The sequence below is a fragment of the Choloepus didactylus genome, chromosome 9 (genome assembly GCF_015220235.1).
Source record: "Choloepus didactylus isolate mChoDid1 chromosome 9, mChoDid1.pri, whole genome shotgun sequence".
Classification (NCBI taxonomy): Eukaryota; Metazoa; Chordata; class Mammalia; order Pilosa; family Megalonychidae; genus Choloepus; species Choloepus didactylus.
Window position 1 is genome coordinate 111972448 of NC_051315.1, and position 23415 is coordinate 111995862.

The 23415-nt window shown below is 55.3% G+C and overlaps 1 protein-coding gene across 7 annotated transcripts in view; it reads right to left on the reverse strand.

The window, feature by feature from the left end:
- Positions 1-651: 651 nt before the first annotated feature.
- Positions 652-23415, reverse strand: part of CFAP65 (cilia and flagella associated protein 65) — a 38877-nt gene continuing 16113 nt past the window's right edge. For all 7 annotated transcript variants that reach the window (XM_037850215.1, XM_037850211.1, XM_037850214.1 and 4 more), the window contains 24 exons: positions 22935-23135; positions 22357-22716; positions 21590-21727; positions 19813-20058; positions 19028-19252; positions 18022-18177; positions 17667-17817; positions 17160-17288; positions 15947-16160; positions 15489-15617; positions 11556-11732; positions 11218-11284; positions 10955-11065; positions 9265-9456; positions 9002-9160; positions 7598-7741; positions 5454-5567; positions 5119-5226; positions 3780-3824; positions 3387-3586; positions 2817-2942; positions 1800-2318; positions 962-1099; positions 652-838 (listed from right to left, as the gene is read on the reverse strand). In XM_037850215.1, the coding sequence (XP_037706143.1) occupies positions 706-838; positions 962-1099; positions 1800-2318; positions 2817-2942; positions 3387-3586; positions 3780-3824; positions 5119-5226; positions 5454-5567; positions 7598-7741; positions 9002-9160; positions 9265-9456; positions 10955-11065; positions 11218-11284; positions 11556-11732; positions 15489-15617; positions 15947-16160; positions 17160-17288; positions 17667-17817; positions 18022-18177; positions 19028-19252; positions 19813-20058; positions 21590-21727; positions 22357-22716; positions 22935-23135 (4182 nt within the window). In that variant the 3' untranslated portion in view covers positions 652-705. The remainder of the gene's footprint in view (positions 839-961; positions 1100-1799; positions 2319-2816; positions 2943-3386; positions 3587-3779; positions 3825-5118; positions 5227-5453; positions 5568-7597; positions 7742-9001; positions 9161-9264; positions 9457-10954; positions 11066-11217; positions 11285-11555; positions 11733-15488; positions 15618-15946; positions 16161-17159; positions 17289-17666; positions 17818-18021; positions 18178-19027; positions 19253-19812; positions 20059-21589; positions 21728-22356; positions 22717-22934; positions 23136-23415) is intronic.

Genomic DNA, 23415 nt, shown 5'->3' on the forward strand with positions numbered 1-23415 from the left:
ACCTGCCTCTCGGAAGGAGGAGCAGAGGACAGAGGCTGCCCAGCGGGGGTGGGTGGGGGGAGCGAGGAAGCGAGTATCCTAAGGAAGGCGGGACATTCCCTGCTGGGGATTCATATTCACGATAGGCATAGCTTAGTAGGGTCTGTAGCCCGCTGTCTAGCGGTGACCTCGACCCGCGACCCACGCCTGGTTCCTTTTCCGCGGCGTGCCTCGGTTTTTTCTCCCTTCCCAGCCTCTTAGCACTGAGTCCCGGGAGCCCAGCAGAGGCTGAGAAAGGGCTGGCACTGGGGGTACCAGGCCTCAGAACTGGTAAGGAGGGGAAAGAGGAGGTGTGGTCGCTCCGTGACGCGGCCACCTGCCGCTCTGACAGTGCCTGGCGCTCAGTCGTGCCTACCCCGCCACGCTGCGGCAAAGGCCAGCCAGGCCCCTCCTGGGGCGCCCTCCACCGGCCAGACCGACTCCAAAGCCCGGCAGTAAGCGGCGAGAACTCTCGCCAGGCTGCGGTGTGGAGTGGCCAGGCGCATTCTCCCAATCCCCGGGTCCCCGCGGGGTCGCTGCTGTCCACTCCGGCAGCTCCTGCCACCCACCCCTCTCAGAGCGCGCGCGCGAGTTCTCTCTGAGGAGAGGAAATAAAATCAAGGTAGACGTGGAAAAAGAAAAAGACTAGATGCTTTACTGGCGAGTGGAGAGGAAGCCGGTCGTGGCCTAGGGCGGCATGTCCGGGGGGCTGGGCACTGGCGTCCGCGAAGACTTGGTAGTGGGCGGTACGACCAGGAGGGGCACCTCCACTGGCTGCAGTACAGAGGGGGTCTGCAGCGGCCGGTCCGGGGTCGAATTCCTGGAAGACAGAAAGCCGCCAGGTTGGGAAAGGGGGGAGGCTTGGGGCCGAGCCTGTCTGACCCCGCAGCCCCCCGCGCCCTTCCGGTGCCGTCCGCTCCGCTGCTGGCCCGGGCGCCCCCACCTGGGCGCGCTGAACGGCGGCAGGGCGATGACGCGCGGCCGCGAGGTGAGCACCACCTCCCCGCGGCTTGCTTCCACCAAGATGTTCTGGATCATGTTCTCCAGCAGCGCCTCCCGCAGGTTGGCGAAGGCCGGAAGCCTGCGGGCGGGACCGGGAAAGGGGAGGGCGGGGGTGGGGTAGGGTTGGGGAAGCGCCACTGTCAGAGCCGCCAGAGTCCGCACTGGAGTTCTCTGCTCACCTCCTTGGTGCGAAAGTGCCACGTGCTTTACAGAGATTTTCATTTATTCCCGGCTTCCCAACACTATGGGGCATCCTTTTTCCAATTTTACAGGCGCCAAAAGTGTGGCTAAGAGAAACCAAGTGGTCAAACCTCACAGTGCAATGAGAAGAGGTGGGATTCGAACCCAGGTAATCATCCTCCACATCCCAGGGTTGGGTTTGGGGAAAGGTAGCCAATGATGTGATGGTGCAGAAGGAACTGGGTGAGACATAGGGTAACCCAGCAAGGAAAGAATGCGTCCATAGAGGGGCCCCAGTGCAAAGATGGTGCAAGAAAAGGCCAGACTTGCCTCCCTGCTCTAGAAACCCATTTCGTAACCACCTTCCTGACAGTGGTGTGCTAAATGCTTAACAACCCACTCTCCAAAGGAAAATTGCTGAAGGCTCAAGTTTGCCATCTTCCAGTTCTGTGAATACTGCCACCGAAGCCTTAAGCTCCCAATGGCTGTCACTGAACGCTGAGTTGTGACAGGTAGCAGCCGACCCAGCATGCCTTTGCCTCCTGGGACCCTTCTGCAAGGACCTTCTCCCAACCCTCCCCTGAGACCCTGCTGCTCACCGGCTGATGGCCTCTTTCTCATCCTGTTCTTTCTCCTCCTTCATTATGGCCTTCAGCTTCTGCTCAAACTGCTGTTGCAGGGACTCCTGGGATTCTGGCTGTAGTGTGGGCTCCAACCCTTGCCAGGACAACTTCTCTTCCTTTTCCCCCATCTCTTTCTCCCTGGATTCCTCCTTGTCTATCTCCTCCTTGTCCACCTCCTCCTCCTCTTCCTCCTCCTCCTCTTCCTCCTCCTCCTCTTCCTCCTCCTCCTCCAGCTCCTCCTCTTCCTCTTCATCCTTCTCCTCCTCCTCCCTCCATTCCTTCTTCCCCAACCTTGACTTGTCCTCCTCCTCCTCTTTGCCTTTCTTGTCCTCCCAGCTATCAGGAGGCAGAGACAGGACTGGCATCAGGTGCAGGTTCTTCCTGCGGGCCATGGTTCTGGCTGACTGCTCATTCCAGAATTGGCAGAAGTATGGCACCTGCTCCACCAGGCTTTTGTCCACAGCATCATGGAAGTTCTTGTCCTCCAGCAGGCCCCTGGGTGGCAGGGAGAAAGAGAAGGTCCTTGCTGAGGGGTCTCACAGCCCCCTCTGGGACTCCAGCTTCATGGCATCCAAGGGGTGGCTCTTGCCTACTGTGTCCACAAGCAGGTGTTAAGTGGAGGAGGGGAGCCTTTGTTCTGTGGTCCCTCCCACACCCTCTTCAGAGGAAGGCATCTTTGGGCCCCATGAATTCTTGGAGGTGAACATAATATGGTGGTGAAGGACCCAGATGATGACGGGCAGGAGCCCTGGGAAGACAGAGAACTGGTTCCAAACCTCATCTACCATCCATGGATGGGGCTGATTCTCTGTCCTGAGAATCCCCCCAGATAGCTGGTCTGGGTCCACCAGTGGAAGGATTTTGAGAAGAAGCTTCTCTCTCTATATATTTCTCAGGAAGGGCAGGGTTGGGACTTCCAGAACTGTGGAGTGGATGGGGATGAACTGGAGAGATAGGAGCACTGGAGTGAGGGTCCAGGAGAGGGGCCATTACCTGATGATGGTGGTGAGACAGTCAACCAGGAGCTGCTTCTCCTCCTTGGAGACAGGGGTCCCCTTGCGGGATTCTTCTTGAGAAGTCCCTGACTCCTTCTTCCGGGGCTTCCTCTTTGGCAGCTCCCTGTGGCAGGCCGTGACATTCTGAGTGACCTGGGCAGGCCACAATGCCAGGGGGCATGAGCAATGGTGGTGGCTGCCCAGGCATGAGGACATGGATGAGTTTGGGGCAGCCTCCAGCCTTAACCCAAATGTAGTGCTACTACTTTCCATTACCAAGCTCAACCCTCAGAGGCAGCATAGGGCCTAGAGAGGCTCCAAGTTGGAAAGGGAGGGAATGAGGGCAGAAGGCAGGGTGGGGGTTCGGGAGCTAGTTGGGTTCCCCAGGTGGGCTCTGGTTGCTTTTTCCCCCTTCTCAGAATGGCCTAAACAGGAAGGGGGGCATCCTGAACCACCACCGTGCTTGCTCCAACTTCTCCCAAGGGTTAGGTGGGCGGCCCCTGTTCCGGCACAGGGAAGGGGCAGAGGGTAGGGGAAGGAGAGCCCTGCCTCCTCTCCGTGAACTCACAGGTGCAAGAAGTGGCAGGGAAACTCCGAGAAGTTGGCCAGGAAGTAGTCGGTGGCATGGGCGCGAGCAGTGAGGCCCAGGCGGAGCATGCCTGGTGTGGGCAGCTCTGGGCATGGCCAGGCTGACTGCTCCGGTGGGATCTGCAGGTTCCAGCTGGCGGGCTGGTTGAGAGACTTCTGGCTCTTGATGGGGGGCAGCGTCTTCGGGAAGGGGGAGGCATGGATTATAGGGGCTTGGGGACCGCACTCGCATCACATAGGTATGTGGCCCCACCTATTGGCACTCTCATCCCTCCCTTTTAGGAGGCTGGGCCAGGGGCTGGAGGTATCTCTGGGAGTGAGCAAGGACCCTCCCAAGTTAGCCCAAGGAGCTGTGCCTGGAGTTATGCCTCACCTTGTACTTCTTTCTGGGTTCACAGGCTGTATAGCATTTCCTCCTCTGTGGAAGCAGAGAGACCCCCGCTTAGGATGGTGAGAGACCCTCAAGAGACTCCCCACTTCCTACCCTTCCTACTGGCCCTGGAGGGCTTGAAGCCAATGCCAGACTCTGCTGCCCTCTTGGTTTTTCCCAACTCCCCGTCATACCCTCCTCCAGAACCTTCCCTAGGGGCGTGCTGGGCTGGAAGGCAGCCCTCGACATTTTGCCTGAAGACAAGGAGAATCTGGTCACTGAACTGAGGGAAAGAGGAGATGCCAACACTCACTTGCAGGCTGCCCCAGGGAGCTCAGTCCTTGTGCCCTGGGGCTTTGTGGTTTGGTGACATAAGGAAAGGGCCTCCCTTATTATGACTGAATTCAGAAATCCCTCCTCCCACGCCCCCACGATAATAATCTGCTTTCCCAGTTGGGCCTGGAACTTCAGAGGGGAGCACTGACTCCTGGGGGTTCATTGTGGTGGATCTAGGGGTGATCAGGGTTAAAGAAACTCAGAGAGGAACCAAGATGGATGTTTTGTCTCCTGTTTATTGTCGGCCTGAACCCACAAATGTTAACAATCCATGTTTAGTGAACTCTCGCTAGATGCCAGCCACTATTCTACACTGCTTCCAGATGTTCACTCGTTTAAGCTTCAGCAACCGCACAAGGCAGATAACATTTTACTTGCATTAAAACTATTTTTTAAACTTTTATTTTTAATCTTTTTAATAGTCAAACATGTACAAAATGGAGAGAACACTACAAAGAACCATTACCCACCCCACCCCGCCCGGCTTCAATCATTAGCAACTCAGGGCTGATCTCATTTGTCTGTCCACCTCTGGATTATCCTGAAGCCAATCCTGGCTGCCATATTACCCCATTTTACATTTAAGGGAGCTGAGAGATTAAATCACTTGGCCAATGTCCCAGAGCTACAAGTTGTGAAAGCTGGGAATCAAATCCAGCAGCTCTCTTATCAGAGCCTGCACCCAAAACTGCAATGCCACAACAGCTCCTGTCAGAAGGATGAGCTCTGTCCAAATCCACCCCCCATGTCCCTGGGGCCAGCAGAGAGTCAGCACGTATGAAATGCTGGTTGCATGAAGGAAGGAATGGCCAGCCAGCCTTCTGTCCCCAGAGGGTCTCAGGAGAGCTGAGGGGAAGCTCCGCTCTAATGAATGGGAGATCACCTTTGTATGGTGGGTTGGCCAGTTTTGCACACTGGACCACCTCGGACCATAACCCTGTCCCCTGTGGTGAGGCAGTTAGGAAGATCTGTGATGCCCGAGGCCCACTCAGCCCGCCCTCCTCACCTGCACTTTCCTGTCGGTGATGGTGAACTCCACCTCCTGCCGGGCCTTCTCCTCCTTCCACGCCTGCAGTTCCCTATGGTACTGCTTCAGGAGTTCCTGCCGGTACACCTGGGGCCCAGGACCAGGAGAGAGGCCACGGTTTGGGGGGCCTGCAGCAGCAAGGCCTTGCCCTGGGCCTGTGCTTCCCCCCACCCACCCACCCCGCTTCCAGCGGCCGATCCCTGCCTCTTTCTGGGGATCTGAGGATCTGAGAGCCCACTCCCCCCACCCCCTGCTCCACCCCAGGACATGGGGCTGTGTCTCTGTCCTCCCTTCTGGCTGGAGCTGGTCCCTACCTTGCACAGCAGGTCCACACTGTAAAAGCTGGCATCCACCGAGGCCTTCAGCGTCACCACAAATGGAACTGCCTCTTCAGGAGCCACCTCCCCTATCATGGGACTCACAGACACCTGTTGATTTGGGGAAGGGGCTAGTTTCTGGTACCAGAAAGTGGGGTGCTGCTATGACAAAGACCTGAAAATGTGGAAACAGCTTTGGAATTGGATAATGGATAGAGGCTGGTGAGGCACTTGATAGAAAAAGCCTAAACTGTTTTGAAGAGAATATTGGTAGAAGGTACTTCCAATGAGGTCTTAAAAGGAAATGGGGACTGTGCTATTGGAAACTGGAGGAAAAGGTGATCCCTGTTTTAAAGTGGCAGGGAACTCAGTGAAATTGTTCTGATTTTGGTTGGAAGGCAGAACTTGTAAGCGATGATCTTGGATATTGAGCTGAGATTTCCAAGCTAAGTGTGGAAGATACAGCCTAGAAGGTATGGCCTGGCTTCTTGTAGCTTTTCGTGAAATGCGAGAGGAAAGGGATAAGCTGAGAAATGAACTCATAAGCACAACGAAACCAGAAATTGGTAATTTTGAAAACTGTCAGCCCTCCAGTTACTGTGCTCTGAGCCTAGGGCCAGAAGTGGCTCTGTCAGGGATCTCCCTGAGCTTTTGTCCTAGAGGACAGGGCTCCACGTGAGGATTTAACTGAACAACACTTTGCCAATACGGGTGTGGCTGAACACAGATCCCATCAGCCATTTCAGCAGAAGTCAGGATTGGAAATGCAGTTATCCAGGAAGGATTTGTGAAAAGTTCTATTGTCTGATGGTATGGCCCTGTTTGATCTACATGCAAAGCTGGCAAGGTTGTTTGCAAAATTCATATGAGCAGAACCACTGCCAGCCGGGATTGAAAGGCACAGAGAAGGAAAGAACTGAAGGAAGAATGACTTCAAGGGCTGAACCATGGAAGCAAAGGTCTGGACCGAAAAGATCTCCTTGGGCCAAGAGAGTGGGCACACCCAGTGCATAAAAAGGAAGGGTACACCCTTACCCTTGGAGGCCATCTACCCCAGCATTTGGAAGGGGCAGGCCTTATGCCCAGTTTTTCAGAGAGAGTGCTGCCACCCCAATGCTCAGAGAGGGTGAGGTCTTTACCCCAGTGTCTGGGGAGAGCATGGCCACTGCTCAAGCACTTGGAAGGGGTGGGGCTTTTGCGCCATCAGGCCTGGAGGACAAAACATCATTCCACAGATGATTCTTAGACCTTGAAATCTAATGGAGTATGCCTTGCTGGGTTTCAGACTTGTTTGGGACCCATAACACCTGTTTTCCTTCCAATTTCTCCCTTCTGGAATAGGAATATCTATCCTATGCCTGTCCCATCATTGTATATTTGAAGCAGATAACTTGTTTTCTATGTTTCACAGGTCCAACAGCAGAGGAATTTTGCCCCAGGACAGACCACACCCATAACTTATTTTGATGAGATTTTGTACTTGGCGTTGTTACTGAAATGACTTAAGGCTTTTGGTATGTCATAGAACGAACGTGTTTTACATGTGAGAAGAACATGTCTTTTGTGGTCCAGAGAGCAGATTGTTGGGGATTGAATGTCCCCCCATAAAAGGTATGTTCAGGTCCCAATCCCTGGTATGAACCCATTTGTAAATAGGACCATTGGAGATGTCACTAGTTAAGGTGTGCCCAAACCAAAGGAGGGTGAGCCTCAATCCAATATGGCTGAAGCCCTTATAAGCAAAGGATGGACTCAGAAAGAGAAGCCAAGTGGCAGCCAGAGGCTGGAAGTCAACAGAACCCAGAAGAGAAAGGAGAAGATGTTGCCATGTACATTGCCCTGTGACAGAAAAGCTGAGGAATCCCAAAGTTTGCCAGCGAGCTAGAAGACACTGACCCCAGGAGGAAGCAAGTCTTCTACCCTCTGAAGCTGTGAGCCAATAAATTCCTGTTGTTAAGCCAACCTATTGTATGGTTTTTGTTTTAGCAACTAAGAAACTAAAACAGGGGTCTCTGGAGCTTCACAGGGATGGATGGGATGGGATGGGGTGAGGTGGGGTGAAGTAGAGTGGAGTGGAATGGGGTGGGATGGGTCTGAAGCCTGCTGGAGGTACTGATTCCATAGGCAAGGAGGACTCTCACCTCCCCGAGGTCTAGAAGTTTCCGCTGCCAGGCAAAGACAATTGTCTCCTTCTTGGAGATGTTATTGAGGAATAGCAGGCGACTGCACTTGCTCTGCACAGGGATGTTTCCCAGGGAGATGTGAGACTGGGACAGGAAGACAGTCTGTTGGTAGAGACAACACAATGGCAACTTTGGGAGGTGAGGAAATAACTGCAGTGACCACTACCAGTTACAGAGTGCATTTGACAGGCCAGGTACCATGTGAAACGCCTTACGGTGCAAGGCTTTCCATGTATTTGATTCTCACAATGGCCCTATGATATAGGTAGCATTATTGTCCCCATTTTACAGGTATGCTGTCGAGGTTCAGAGAGCATAAGTAATTTGCCAATGGCCTCTCACAGGTACTGGATAAATAAACTCAGACCTTTGCTGTTACCCATGAAAACAGGCCTGGAAGAGCTGACAGAACCCTTAGAGGAGTTAGAAGAGAAGGAACTGAAGCCAGGATAATGTGAGTCTCTGAAGGATGGTTAAAAAACATTGGGTGACCAGCTGTTGACATCTTCTTCAGGCCAAAGCGGAAGCTGTAGGGGTGTCTGGAAAAGCTGAGACCACACAGAAGGGGCACATTTCCTCTGCCCAGACCTTGAGTGCCTCCAAGGCATGAGCTTTGTCTGACTCTTTTTGAGTCTCCAGGGCCTACATGGTGCTCCTTCCAGAATAGGAGTCCAACTAGGGTCTGAGTGGATGGCTGGACAGGTGGGTGCATAATGGATAGTGACTGGATGGAGGGTGCATGGATGGATGGAGAAGCAGGTGGATGGATGGATGGATGGATGGATGGATGGATGGATGGATGGATGAATGGGTACATAGTTATATGGCTTGATAGGTCAGTGGATGAATGCAGGGATGGGTAGGTGGATGGATGGGTGGATAGGTATTTGGATGGGTAGATGGATGAATGGGTCAGACCACCCAACAATGAGGAGTGTGTGAACTAAGGGTGGTGTTATTGACCCCAGATGTCTTTCAACAAAATCCATATAGGTCCAGGAGAGGGACTCCTCTCTATAAAGATAATGCCTGAATGATCTAGAATAGGAACACTTTTTCCTACCCTGGCCAATACTCCCATCACAACACTAGAGGGCTGAGCAGAGGGCCATGCAGCAGGTGGTGTGGCCTGAGCAGCAACACCTGTGGGCACTAGGTGGCAGGGTAAGCCTTTCATGGAGTGGGTACTGCCTCCTAAATCTGGAGGAGGGCTGGTTCCAAGCCTCATCTCTGCAACCCTTCCTTCTCAACACCATCTCATTTCCTTCCCAGTCTCCCCATCCCTCTATTTTGGCTATGTGAGGAAGTCCTCAGCCTTCCTCCTTCCAAGGCTTCACTCTTTCCCAGCTCTGATTCCCTCACCTGTCCAGGAACCATCAGCCTAGAGTGTACTGAGCTGTTACTCCACGAGGAGATGTTGTGGAATGGGGCCGTGTCCCCCATGATGTGGGGGTCATAGCCCACTCCCTGGAAGCGGATGAGGGCCGAGTTCCATCCCAGGATGTGTATGGGCACGTCCACCTAAGAAGTTAGCAGGATGGGGGAGTCAGGGGTGGTCAGAGCAAGGCTTGCCGAGGAAGCCAAGTCCCACTCAACACCCCATACTATCCCAGGTCACTGCTCACCGTGTAGGTCTTGGCCTCAATGGGTGAGAAGATCCACAAGATCCGAGCAGTTGTGCCTGGCTGGATCTCCCCTTGGGGGTTGAGGCAGCAGAAAATGGGATGATCAAAATTTTTTTCTTGAATCTGAGACAGGATGTTGGTCTGGATCTCATATGTCACGGGCACTGAGCCACCATTATACAGCTCATAAATCTGCAGGAACAGGAAAATCTCCACACCAACTCAGCAAGGCAATTCAGAGGCCTGGGATTATGTGTCCATTGTGGGAAGACAGGTTGATCTCCATGATGTTGCCCTGAGAGCCCCCAGAGCTCCCCTAAATACCTCTGGTTTCCCTTATGCCTCAATCACCAAGAAGTACATAAATCTTTCTTGAAACTGTACTTTCAGCCTGTGGCATTTTCAGACAATCTGTAATCCTATTTGCAAAGGAGCAGTTTATTTTATTTGCTCTCACCTTATCTTTGTCAAGTTATAAGGAGACTTGAGTGCCAGTTTCCCTAATGTAGGGATTTAGGGAAATGCCCACCTACCCACCTTCCAGACCTTTCATCATTTTTTAGACCCTCATTCTAACTACCTGCGAGGCTGCCACTTTCCATGCCTGCCATTCGAGGCAGCCCTGCTCAAAGGCAGGGAAGGGGGTAGAAGAAAGGTCTGAGGTCCCCAAGACTAAGGCCTAAAGTCGGGAATATTCTGGAAGAAACCAGAGATCTTCTGGTCCAATTTCTCATTTTGTAGATGAGAAAATGTAGGCCAAAGAGAGTAAAGAGTTCATCAGGACTTAGTCCTGGACCCTCTTCTCATCTCTCTCAACACTCACTTCTGAGTATTCTGATTTTATTTCTCTAGCTTGGACCATCCCTCTGGGCTTCAGACTTTGTATCTAACTTCTATTAGCAACCCCTCTTGGCTGTCTCACAGGCTTCTCAAACTTGACCCAAACCAAACTCTTCCCTCTAAAACCTATCCTCCCCACTAGTTTTTCTCCTTTTGGCAGGTAGTAGTACATTCTCCAATTAATAAAGAAAACCCTACAGCTTCCCTAGGATTCACATTCCAGTTTGTCATCCTTCTTGGAGCAGTGTTTTTCAAACTGTGATTGAAACCTGCCAGTGAGCAGGTCATGGTATCAATTTAGGGGGTCACATCCAGAATTTAAAAAATAGAACAGGAAGGAAAGAAAGAGAACTAGAGCTAGAGCTAAAGCTAGAGAGATAGAGATAGAGATAGAGATAGAGATAGAGATAGAGATAGAGATAGAGATAGAGATAGAGAGATAGAGACAGAGACAGAGACAGAGAATATCAGAGTACTTTGCATGTAGTAGCTTAAGTATTGCTCTGGAATACTTTTGTTTTGGGAGTATGTGCATGTACGTACTGGGTTATAATTTAAACTATACTGGTGTGGTTCAGGGCAAAAGAAGTTTGAGGAACCCTGTGCTGGAGGAAGGAAACCCCACTCTTGCACAGGAACTAGGCTTAGCAAAAAGGCTTAGTACCAGGCAAAGGCAACTAGTGCCTGTCTCCTGGAGCCCTTCCCAGGGGCCCCAACCTGCCAGCCCCACCTTGCAGAGTGAGGGCTCCTGGAGGGCAGGGTCTTTGTCACGCTGTCAAGGGCTGACGCAGAGCTATGCAGAGATCAACACTTAGGCCCCTTGGTGACCAGGATGGCATGGAGCACTGACCTGCCGTGGGGGCAGCTTGTCGCCGATGGGGACAGGGATGAACTGATGGCTGGTGGAGGTGAAGTGTACATACTTCTGCTCCAGCTCCACTGTCACACCTATGAAATTTAGCTGGAAACAAAAAAGCCCATGAGTAGACTCCTTCCGTGGGAGGAAGTGAAGCTCCCAGCAGAAGTCTAGACCCCTGCTTCTCTCTTGGTTGATCAGCGAGCCCCCTCCTCCAGCTGGGACCCCAGGACAGGATCAGGGTGCTGGGGCCTCACCAGGATCTCCCGGCCATGGGACACCTTGAAGAGCACTGGGAGGCGATCAGTGCCGATGAACAGGTGGCTGGAGGGGAGGGGACAAGTCCAGGAGTGAGTTCTTGAGCCCTGGTGTACAAGTGGGAGAAGAGATGGGTGGGGCATGCCTGTGGCTTTGAGCGGGCTAGCTCCTGAAACTCTGGGCTGGGGCTGGGGAGGGGCAAATTAAACCAGGCCTGCAGTCTTCCCTGCAGGTAGGAAGACGGGCTACTCCCAGGATCCCCTGGAGTCACACAGTGGAAAGCCGGGCCCTTCAGGAACAGAGTGTGGGGGTAGGGGGTGGGGGTTGGGGGGAGCACCTGTACTTGAACTCCACCATCTGCTCCTGCCCGGGACTCAGGCTTGCAGTCTTGGGGTTGATGGAGAAAATGCAATTGTCCTGCACGCGCATTTGGTGCAATTCTGTGTGGTCAAACTCGGCTTGTTCTGCCCACAGCTCCAGGTCTATCCGCTGGTCACTTGGAAAGAGGAAGGCCCTGGCAGAAGGGGTGGGAAACAGGGAGAGTGGAGCCATGCAAAGGATTAGTAAGTCACAACATGGAGGCAGGAGCTCTCTGAGCCTTGGGCAGAGCAGATGGAGGCCTCCCCACACCTCCCCAACTTCATCCCATCATTGACAAGCTGCCCTATGCATGGCAGAGCACATGTGGCTGTCATGGGTTCTCACTTCATAATGGCCCCAAAACCCATAAACAGAAGAAGGACCACATAACTCATGGGAAATGGAGATCAGGGCCCTCATTTTGAGTCAGGGGCCAAGGGGGTCACCACTAAAGGAGTGGTTTACTAACTTAAGGTCCATCCATCTGATGGAATATTATGCAACTATATCGTGCAATTATTGAAAATGAGTTAGATCTATATGTATTAATCTGTATTGATTTGAAAGGAATGCTATTGATACAATACCAAGTGAAAATGTTTTGCAGAAAAAAATATGTGTAGTGTTGTGTCATGACTGTAATGAAATGAAAAAGAAGGGCCCTGTAATTGTGCAAATGTGTCTGTACGTTGCACCGGGGCTGAGAACCACGTGGAAAGCACACTCCAAACCCTGCTCTCCTCAGCAGAGGAGACTTGCAGAGGGAGATGTGGAACTTCTCACTTTTCTTCCATCAACCTCCTATCGTTTGATTTGTTACAAGATGAGTAAACCGATTTCACAATTTTTACATGAGGAATATTAATCAGTACCAAAATTAGTGATCTTGCTACTTCAGGGTTCTCTGGATGGTTTGACTCCCTCCTTTGGCCCCACCCCACTCATTCAGTCTGCATCCTGAATAATCTCGACCCCTTTTGTCCCTGCTGGTCCACTAGTGTTGGTTCCCATCACCGCCATGTGGGAGACTGCAACAGCCTCCCAACCGGTCCCCTGCCTCCAGCCTCCATCCAGTCAGTAACGCATTCGCCCACAGCAGCCGGAGCGACCGGTCTTGAGAGTAGGTCACATCCTTGCCCCCCACCCCAGTTTAGGACCCCATCAGTGTCTTCAGGAAGGAGTCCAGACTCTCAGGCCTGCCCACCTCCCAGTGCTCAGCCACACTGCACCCTTCCCTCTTAGCCGTGCACACGCTCTCCAGGCAGAGGTCCACCTTGGGGTAGCTTTCTCCAGGAGGGCTTTCTGATATGCCCACCTTTCCTGTGGTACACGGCAGCCCACGCCAGGGAGACTGGTCTGCCCCAGGCCCTGGCAGCACCTGGATGGCAGGGACTGGGGCTGGTCCACATTTCTTTTCCAAAAGCCCAGCCCAGACCTGGTACCTGGGAGGCACACAGTAAAAGTTTAGCCAATGAACTAAAGAGTTACTGAGTGAACAAATGACATTAGCCAGCACAGTTGGTGTCTGTAAGGAATCTCCCCTTAAATGCAAGACCCTATGTCTCCCTAGGCCAAGCAGAGCAGAAGCAGCAGAGGAGACGGCTTGAGGGGAGCGGGCAGCTGCATGGGTCTTCCTCCCCCCCACCCTGGAGGGCCCCCCTCCCCACATGGGGCTCTCCCTCCATCCTGCTTCCTCCAGGCCAAACCCACATGCCCCCTTTCCTACTGGTTTGGCAGGAACAAAACCCTCCGTCTATTCTTTATGAGCTCAGCAGAGACAGGCTAGAATGTTCAAAAATAGCCTTCTAAGAAATTGAAAGAAAACACAACAACACATAAAGCAAAGGAGAGTCAAGTCTTCCAAGGAAGGTTCCCGGTGCTCAGAATCCTGGAAGAAGCACGGACTGCCTTCCTGCACCTCAAATGGGCTCCTAACGGACGGCCCCAGCTCGGCGGGCACTCCGCCTGGGTTTCCTCCCGCTTCGGTTTCCAGCAGTCTGGACCCTCTCCACAGAGAAAGTGTGAGCTGGCTTGCTCCTAAACAAACACACGCGCGCGCCGTCCACCAAATACGCTGCTCCTTTCCAGGACACAGGCCAACTCCGCTTTTCCTGCTCCCACCCCTGAGCCCCGTAGGGCCTGGCTCCCGGCCCACTCCAAGAGCCCCAGTGAATGGCAGATCCGGAGCTCAAGGCAGGACCCGGGCCTGCCCCAGCCAGGCCAGCAGCCCTGCCAAGCTTCCTCAGTCCTGGCCCTTCCCAGCCAGGAGCCACCTAATGAGCCAGCTTCTCTGTCTCCCTCCACCGCAGAGAGGGCTGGGGAATCCAGAGAGTAAGGGGGTGGCTACTGCACACTTTCTCCAGCCCTCCACCACACCTTCACCCCAACACCCCAAGACCCTGCTTGGACAGGGAGGTTTCTGAGATTGCCAGTGTCCCCCCACCCCACCAACCTTCACTCTCATTCAAGCCTGACCAGACAGGGACACTTCTTTTTCACCTCTGTTTAGCCAAGCAGAGTTGGAAGTCATCAAAAGGAAGCTTGCTAGGAAATCAAGGCATGTGGCAGAGGCAGGGAGGAAGAAAAAGAAAATACCTTGTCGTTGAAACAGGATGTCTACCGGGCACAGGTTCCGGGCCCCAGCGGGAGGAGAGTGAAGCCCACGAAAGGGCAGCTTGGCGGGCTCAGGCATCCAGGCCTAGCCCCATGTGACTCCAGAGGTGGCACCTGCTCTGTGGCCAGGCAGGGATCTAGCTGGCCAGCCCCAACCCTTCCTGTGGCCGGGCAGTGGCAGGTCCAGGCTCCCCGAAACCAGCTCCATCGCAGCAGGTCCCTGTCCTACCTGTCCCCCCATCCCAAGGCCTTTGACTCTCCTCCGTCACGGGCCTGGCTCCCACAGAGCTGGGACCCTCAGTGAACACCCAGCACACAGGAGCACCTCGAAGTCTCCTTGCAGACTCAGTGATCCAGGCTCTAGAAGCTGACAAATCTGGGTTTGAAACTGGCTCTGCCCACTCGTGGCTGTGTGGCCTTGACTGAGACCTGGACCTTGCTGGCCCTCGGTCTCCACAACCATGAGAATCCAGAGAGGAGGATTTTTTACAGGATGGATGTTATGGGTGGAATTGTGTAATCCACAAAAGATATTCACATCCTAACCCCAACTGCCATGAATGGGACCTTATGTGGATGTAGGATCTTTGCAGATGTGACTGGCTAAGATGAACTCACGCTGGAGCAGGGCGGCCCGAATCCAACAACTGTTGTCCTTATAAGAAGGTGAGAACAGACACAGACACAGGGAGGAGGCAACGTGAAGATGGGGGCAGAATTGAAATGCTGCCACCAGCCACGGAGCGCCAAGGAGGGCCAGCAAACACCAGCAGCTGGAAGAGGCAAGATTTCAGAGAGAGCACGGCCCTGCCAATGCCTTGATTTTGGGCTTCCAGCCTCCAGAACTGTGAGAGGATACATTTCTGTTCTTTTAGGTCACCCATATTGTGGCTGTTTATCGGCATCCCCAGGAAACTAGCACCGTTGGTGTGAGGGTTGGAGAAAAAAGATGTAAATGCCCCACCGGCATGAGACAGATGCCTGGTGACACTTCTCCTTCATGACGTCCTCAGGAGGACGCTACCCAGTCCCCGGCAGGGGGGTTCCACCACTTCCTGGCCTATGACCCATCTCGACCCACAGCTGCTCCTGAGTCCTGAGCAAACTCCAGTGGTCCAGCGCCCCTGCTTGGTGGCCCCAGGCCCACCGCCGGCCTCCACGCTGCCAAGTCAATGAAAGATCCTCTCTTCCCAGACACCAGGCAGCCGTCTGGCAAGACAAGGCAGCTTTCCCATCTCCCAGCCTCCAGGCACCTGTCTCCCCAGCCCCTCAGCCCCCTGCATTGAGCCGGCCATACCAGTCCACGGGGACCACTCCACGGTTCTTCAGGACCAGGAGCACCACAGAAGGGGGGGCGTCGAGCGGCGCGGCCCCGAAATTGAAGTCAAGCTTCAAAGGGGTGAAGATGGGGGGAATTTGGCTTGTGCTGTGTGGAGCAGAGAAACAGCTCAGAGGCATCCGCAAGCTGGCAGGAGCAGGGGGGAGGAGGGTGGGAGGGGGCCCTCCAGGGGCTGTCTGGCTTGGGTGCTCACACCACCCCCAGGAGAATCTGGGACTCAGGAGGGAGGGGTGGGCTAGTGCTTCAGACCTCACGCCAATCCTCGGCTTCTCCCGGCCCCTCTAGGGGGTGAGTGAGAGTTTTGGGGGCCTCTTCCCTAAAGAGAAGCTTGGACAGGGCCTGGAGCTGGGGGTGCAGGGAGAAAGTTCCCAGGATGTCCCCATCTAGGCCCTGCCCCTTCCCCAGACCCAGCTCACCTGTGCCTGGTGGGCACCTTGTAGGTGAGCTCCCAGGGCGTGGGCTCACGCTCCAGGTAACTGTTGAGCGTGTCCAGGGAGAAGAGGTGCCACAGGTGCTGCCGGGTGATGCCCTCAGCACTGCCCATGGAGCAGACGTCCAGGACAGAAAGCAAGGGGTACACGGCCACCAGGGTGACACGACACAGTTCCTGCTTCTCCCCAACCTTGTTATCTAGGGGAGGGGTGTGGGAGAGAGGAGGGGGCTCACCACCAGCCCCCACGGGCCATGCAGGCTGCAGGCGCCCTGGGACCCCAGGCAGAGGTGGCACATCTCCAGGGGCTCTGGGGCATTTCCAGCCAGCCGGTACTCTCTGGGTGCCGGGTGAGCCCTAGCGCCCTGCACACAGCCCTGCATTTCATGTGCACGAGCAGTTTTTTCAAACCATTTCTTTAAATCACAGCTTTAAGATATAATTTACATAGCACAAAATTCATTTTTTTAAAGCGTACAATTCTGTGACTTTGTAGATTCACAGAGTTGTGCAACCATCACCCTATCTCATTTTAGAACATTTTCAATGCCCCCCAAAAAAACTCCATACCTGTTAGCCATCACTCGCCACTCCCTCAACCCCCCAAACCCCCTGGCAACCACTAATCTACTCTGCGTCTCTATGGGAATTTATTTGCCTTTTTGGGACAAGGTTCATCCATGTGGCAGCCCGTCTGGCACTTTGTTCCTTCTTATTGCCTTGCACCATTATTATCCCATTTTACAGGTGAGGAAACTGAGGCACCAAGCAATTGAACAGCTTCCTAAGAATATTTGGCTAATAAGTGCTGGAGCCAGATCCAATCCCAGACAGTTTGGCCCCAGGGTCTGCACTCTGCCTCTGTTCTGTATATCTGGGACTCAGCCTGCCCCAGGGCAAATTTTACAGAGGAGGAGGCTGAGGTCCAGGGAGGATGAGTGCCCACCATAAATCAGTGGGGCAGTTCCTAACGTCTCACCTTCAGCCCAGGCACCCACGGAGATAAACACACTGACAGGCGCGGGACATCCACGCCAGACACCCAAAGACACCCCTGGGTGTGCCCGCACTACCCTGCCAGCTCTGCCTCGACCCCCCTCGCCCCAGCACCCCCCACCCCACGTCCTGCCTCACATACTCTCCCCCTTTCCTCCTGCTCCTCCCTGGCCCCGTCTCTCCATGCCGGGAGGCCCAGGTACCTCTGTGGGAGAGGAGAGAGTAGCTGACGGTCCAGGAGAACTGGGACTGGTGCTTGGGGCAGGCTGTCAGGTTGATGGTGTCCTTGGACCGAGATGGCAAGCTCCCTTCTGTCCGGTCCAGCTGCAGAGCTGCTCAGCAATGAGCCGGTGGGGGAGGGTGGGCAGCGGGCAGAGCAGGTCCTTGGCGCAGGCCGGGCCTCTCCGCCTGCTCCCTCCCCGAGATCCCCCTCCCAGTCCAGGACAGATGGGCCCACACTTCATGTCATTGGCACCTGAGCACGTTCCTCCACCTAGCAGCCCTGTGTGTGTGTGTGGGGGGGTGCCACCAGTAGCCCCATTTTATAGGTGAGGAAGCTGAGGTTCAGAGAGGAGCGTCACCTGGCCAATGCCACACACCCAGAAAGCAGACCCCTGCCCTGCCTGACTCCAAACCGTGGGCTTAACCAGTCTCAACCTGTGCCCCACCCTGCCTGCTGTGGCCCTGGCACCAGCCCAGGCCCAAGGTACCGAGGGGGTCACTGCCGTCGGCCTCGGGGCTGCTCTGCTCCAGGAACAGGCGATAATAGAGGGTGCAGTTTCCATTGTTCACGATTTCCAGAGACCTGGACTGCGTGCTGTTCACCTGGATGCTCCCGAAGTCCAGCTCCTTTGCCTTTGCCTGAGGGCCAGGGTCAGCCAGCGGGGGAAAGGGGGCCTGGCTCTCCCACCCCTGGCCTTGGAGCACCCCCCAGGAAGGGCGAGTCCAGCCTGGGCTGGGGGACCAGAGGGCTCCCATCCCCTGCCCTCTTGGAGCCAGGCACCCTGGACCACCCAACCCCCCACCCCCACCCCCACCCCTGCCGGCCAGGGCTCTGCCACTCACACAGAGGCTGCTGCTGGTGCCCACGCCCACCAGCCGGAGCATGTAGTGGGTGGTGGGGGGTTTGGCGCCGGGGGGCGTGCCGGCTTCCCAGACCCACATCCCCACTCGGAACAGGTACTTGGTCTCCTCCAAGGGGCTGAAGATCCACGTCAGGGTCTGGGGTCACAGAGACGATTCCTGCATGGGGGCCTCCTGGGGCCTCCCCCAGCTCCTGGCCCTTGAGAAGCCAGTGCCAGGTTCCAGGCTCCGGTCACCCTCTTTTCAGTGCTTCCCCCATGCAGATACTTCACGCACGTCACAGTTATGTTAGCTCCCTTTGCCCCATAATCCTGCAAACCCATGAGGTCAGGGGTATTATTTCAGTGCCTCATTTTTGGATGAGAAATGAGACTCGAGAAGTGGGGTAACTTGCCCAAGGCCACAGAGCTGGTGAGGCCTGGAGCTGAGACACCTCCCAGTTTCTGCCCCCTGGGCTCACACAGACACCTTTCTTGGTGGTTCATGTCCCACATTTGGCCTCTTTGACCTGTCCACAAGGCCCTGGGCCAGGCATGGGGGTTTGTTATTTGGGGACCCATCCCCTGCCCCCTCCAGATTGTTGCCGGGATCTTTGGGAGCCTGCTTCTCACCCCTTACAGACAGCCATCTATGTTACCCCAAATCCAGCTTCTCTGAACCATTTTCGCAGTGCTCTCACAGCTTTGGGGGTGACGGCTCAAGAATGGACACACTCTTGAGCCCTGGCGTCAGTTAGCCCTGGTTCAAATCCTAGTTCTACATCTCCTAACTTACAATCTATTTTCCTCTAAGTCTCAATTCTTTGAAAAATGGGGGTGGTATGATGGTCATAATAACACCTACTCAGGAGACTGGGGGGATGTGACCGTGGCTTGAGAGGGAGGGGGCACACCCTCTGCGTGGCCCATGCCAGGCAGGAATAAGAGATGATGATGAAGCTGAGGATGGCACCCCTTGTCCCGGCCTCTGGCAGGGGGTGGGCACTCACAAAGTTCTCGTTGGGCTGGATGCATCCTTTGGTGGGCTGGACGGCCAACACCTTTCGGTGCTGCGGGGAGACCCTGCACTCAAACTCCAGGGGCAGCCGCGAGGGGTTGTGGAAGGAGAAGAGGCTGGTGGAGGAGCAGCCCACCCAGGTGGGCTTGAAGAAGATGCTTTTACAGGTGTCCATCTTCAGCTGCAGTGGCTCCTCCCGGCTCTGCATGCTCACCTCCTGGGGCCAGAGGAGGAAGGGCAGTGCCCTGGCCTCACCCAAAATCCCTGGCTCCCCCACAAAACGTCCAGGAAGCCACACTGGCTATGAGTGAGCATGGGAAGCTTCTCTCCAAGGCAGAGTGGACGGCAACCGACACAGGGAGTGGTTCTTGGAAAGGACTCAGGAACTGAGCGAGGATATTGGACAACTTCACGGAGCCAGAAATGGGTCCATCACCCCAGACCTTACCCCTGGCCTGGCTTCAGCTGTCCAAACATCATTCTACCACCTGCAGACAGATTTCTGTCACCCACCCCCCAGCTCCTTCTGTTGGGGACTCCTACACCCCTTTCCCTGGTCCCAGACACCATGAGGTGGACAGGCAGGACCCTGAGAGGTGGGAGAACTTTTCAGATGTGGCCAAGCAATTCTCTCCCTGCTACTTCCTATAGGAGGAAAGATCCCTTGGCCACTTTAGGGGAGCCTTAAAGGCCAACCCCAGAATGTGACTTTGAAAAGGGAACCCCCAAAATGTGGCTCATTCTCAAGGACCCAGGTCCCCTATCCCTGCCTCCTACCTTGAGATACTGGGGGCAAAAATTGAACTGCAGGAAGAAAACATGCTGCTTCCAGGAATTGCCCTTGGGGTGGGTACAGACGAGGAAGATCTGGTGAGCCCCGGGGGCCACAAGGCCCGAGGTGGGCCTCAGGATGATGTCCGAGCTGCTCTTGGGGGCCAGGCTGAAGGTGAGCAGCATGGAGCCTCTGTTGACCAGGAGCAGGCTGCGGTAGGAGGGTTCACCGGAAGATACTGCGGCAAATAGCTGGGGTTGGGGGAGAAGAAAAGAGAAGTGGGGCCCATGCTCTTATCCCCCCTCCCCCAGGGAAGTACATGTGGGTCTGGTGGGGCTGCCTCCGAGGAGATCCAAGATGCCTCCAAGCATCCCATTCGATAGCCTGGGAGCAGGGAACCGAGGGTGGCCACAGCCTGGCCCAGTGAATGCTGCTGTTCTTCAGAAACCTCTAGACAGGGAAATGGGGTAGCCACAGGAACAGGCCCCTGGGAAAGTCAGAGACTTCTGAGACCCCTGCATAAGTTTAGAGTAGAAGTTCTTTCAGTTTGGGGCCATTTGAATCACTCTTTGAAGGACCCACCCTCAGAAATCCTGGTCCAGAAGCTCTGGGGTAAGCAGCCCTTTCCGGTCTTTCTATAAAACACGAGACCCACGATCCCTGACCTGCTAGGCGACCGGACGCAGGTGTGAGTCAGTGTGGGAGCAACGTAGGCCCAGAACTGGCTGGATTCAGCAATGGCCTGGGAGGAACTAGCCAAGGGAAGGGCGCCGGGCAGGCAGCCAGGGAGGGCTTGGGGAAGGGGGGTTGGGGAGACTTGAGCTGAATCTCAGGGGTAATATAAGTTTGGGATTAGAGGCCAGTAGGGTTAGATGGTGGGGGACAAGGAGTTATACATCCCAGAAGAGAACGTTCTTAAACTTAATCCATTCCCGTGGGGTGCAAACCCATTGTAAACAGGACCTTTGGATGAGGTTACTTCACTTAAGATGTGGCCCAACTGAGTCAGGAAAGGTCTTAATCCTATTACTGGAGGCGTTTCAGAGAAGGCCATAGAGTGAGAAAGCCATGGGAAGCAGCCAGAAGCTGAAAGTCAACGGAACCGGGAAGAGACTGGAGAAGACGCCACCATGTGCATTGCCAGGTGATGGACAAGCCAAGGGCTGAGAGTCACCAGCAGCCAACCCTGGATCACCAGTCTTCGGGGAGAAAGCATCACCTTGCTGACACCTGGATTTGGGACTTCTCTTAGCCTCAAAAGCATGAGCTGATAAATTCCCATTGTTGAAGCCAACCTATTGTGTGGTATTTGTTTTAGCAGATGGGAAACCAAAACAACCCTAAACACAATAGGAGGCCTGAGGGTGATGGAGACAGTACTGAAAAGACTGATGGTGGTGGCAGCTGGGAGGAGACTATGCTTCTAAGCCCACTGCTACCCTGCTTCCTGGGAGAGGCCCTCAGGAGAGACCTGGGAATTATGACTCCCTGAGGAAGGGGTTAAGAGCCAAGGGGGCTGACCATGCCTCCCCCATGGGGTTGGGTGATCCCCAAGGGCAGCTGGTGTGGATTGTCGCCTTCCCAGGGGCTAGTCCAGGACCCAGGGACACAGCCGGTGCTTAGAAAATAAGAAACAAGCAAAGCAGGAGCTGGAGCTTTTGAAACCTGAGCGTGAGAAGAGCAAGTGAGGAGGGCAGATGGGGCAGGCAGGAGGCAGCTGTCCAGCCCCCAGGCTTTCGGGTCCTCTCCCCTGAGTCATGATCCCTCTGGGGCCATGCTCACCTTGGGGGCATCCAGGGAATATTGGGGGATGTGGTGCTCGAAGACAGCACAGTAGCTGTGGCCTCGCGCTCGCAGCGTCAGGCACCAGGATGGGCACACAGTGCAGTCCTCCTCGATGTTACTGTAGTTCTGCAGGACCTGCAGGGGGCCGGACCACGGACGCAGCTCACAGTCCCATGTCCAACCCTGAGGGGCAGCCCCCCGCCCCCCTACCCCCCCATGCTGTGTGCCGGGCCCTGGGCTGGGCACTTGGCAAACGCTCTCTTTAGCCCTCACACAGCCCTGGGAGAGGGAGACGCGGTGGCAAAGCAGCAGCCACTCGGTAGGAATTTGTCTAGAAGAGCGCTATCCAGTAGAAAGAGACCGCGAGCCACTCTCTCCCCAGGGGCCCTCGTTCCTGGCTGCCACGACCACAGCTCTTTTGGAGGAACTTCTCTCCCAACCCCAGGGACTGGACGTGAAGCCATGAGGCTCCCCAGCCAGAAGCCCCAGGGAGCTGCCCCTTGTGTGCCAAACTTTCCCAAAGGGCTTGCTCCTAGCTGCACTCTCCTTCTCATCCCTACGGATGAGACGCAATCAGAGGGGCCAAGAAAGGCCTCCGCCACAGAGGAGAAGACAGATCAATGGGGGCTGCTCCCCAGCCAGGGAGGTGAGAGAAGCCTGCCACATGGAGAGGACGGGCTCTGGCCGCCCCCCTTTGCCCCCCACTGGCCCCCATCCTGGCGCTCGGGGTCAGGGCAAACGAACCCCCTCCGTCCTGCACACACCTTATAGACAGCGAAGGCCTCAAGCTCCACGGCATAGAGGCCGTTGGGGTGGGGCGGCTGGAAGTGCAGGCGCAGGGCCATGGACTTGAGTGGCGGCACAGTGCAGGTGTCTGGGGTCACCCAGAAGGGGCAGTCAGCCCTGCGCGTCCAGGCTACGGTGATCTTGCCCTTGGTGTAGTTCATGAGGCACAGGGGCATGGGGTTGGGGGTCTGGGGCCCCGGGCAGGCACCAAAATCCACCTCCGCAGGCTCTAGGCTGACAGGCGGGGGGAAGACGGCCGTGTCGCTGGTGCCGTCGCAGAAGTACTCAGTCATGGGGGGGATGGCCGGGTACTGCTGGGCTGGTGTGTACTCCAGGTCCTGCGTGGGGAGAGACCACGCCTGGCTGCTGCTGACACACCCCTGCCCTCACCTTCTGCACACTCCTTGGAAAAAGCTACAAGGGCTCCACACAGGTGACCCCTGCCCACTAAGGGGGCCCACCCAGAGTTGCTGGGGAAGGAGGCATGCACCTGGGGAGGGCAGCCTGTTCCTGGGGGGCTCTGGAGAGTCTGGGGCCCTTAGGGTTGCATGGGTACCTCACTGGGAATCAGGAGGGCCCCATCCTTATCCTGCTCCAGCTTCTTCTCCTTCAGCATGGCCCACAGGATATCAGGAGGGTAGAGCGTCAGGCCCCGCACCAGGTGTGTGCGGTACCAGGACAGGTGCTGGGGCCTCAGTATGGCCGGCTTGGTGCTCTCCGAGTGGCAGGTCCCCATCAGGTCCAGGAACAATGGGTCCTGTGAAGTTTGGGTGCAACAGGGCATGCGAGGGGCAGTGGGGCAAGGGGTTGAACTGAGAACAGAAGCTGGGGCAGACAGAGGTCAGAGACAGTGGGGCAGAAGCTACAGGGAGGCAAACCGAGCGAGCAGCCCAGTAACTGCCCGGCTCAGCTAGGGAAACTGGGAGCCGGGAAAGGCCAGGACCTGGAGCACTATGACCACTCTTCCCCTCTGCCCCCAGTTCCTGGGCATTCTGCTGTCCACCCCACTGCAGTCAAGAGGTCTGCAAGACAGAACC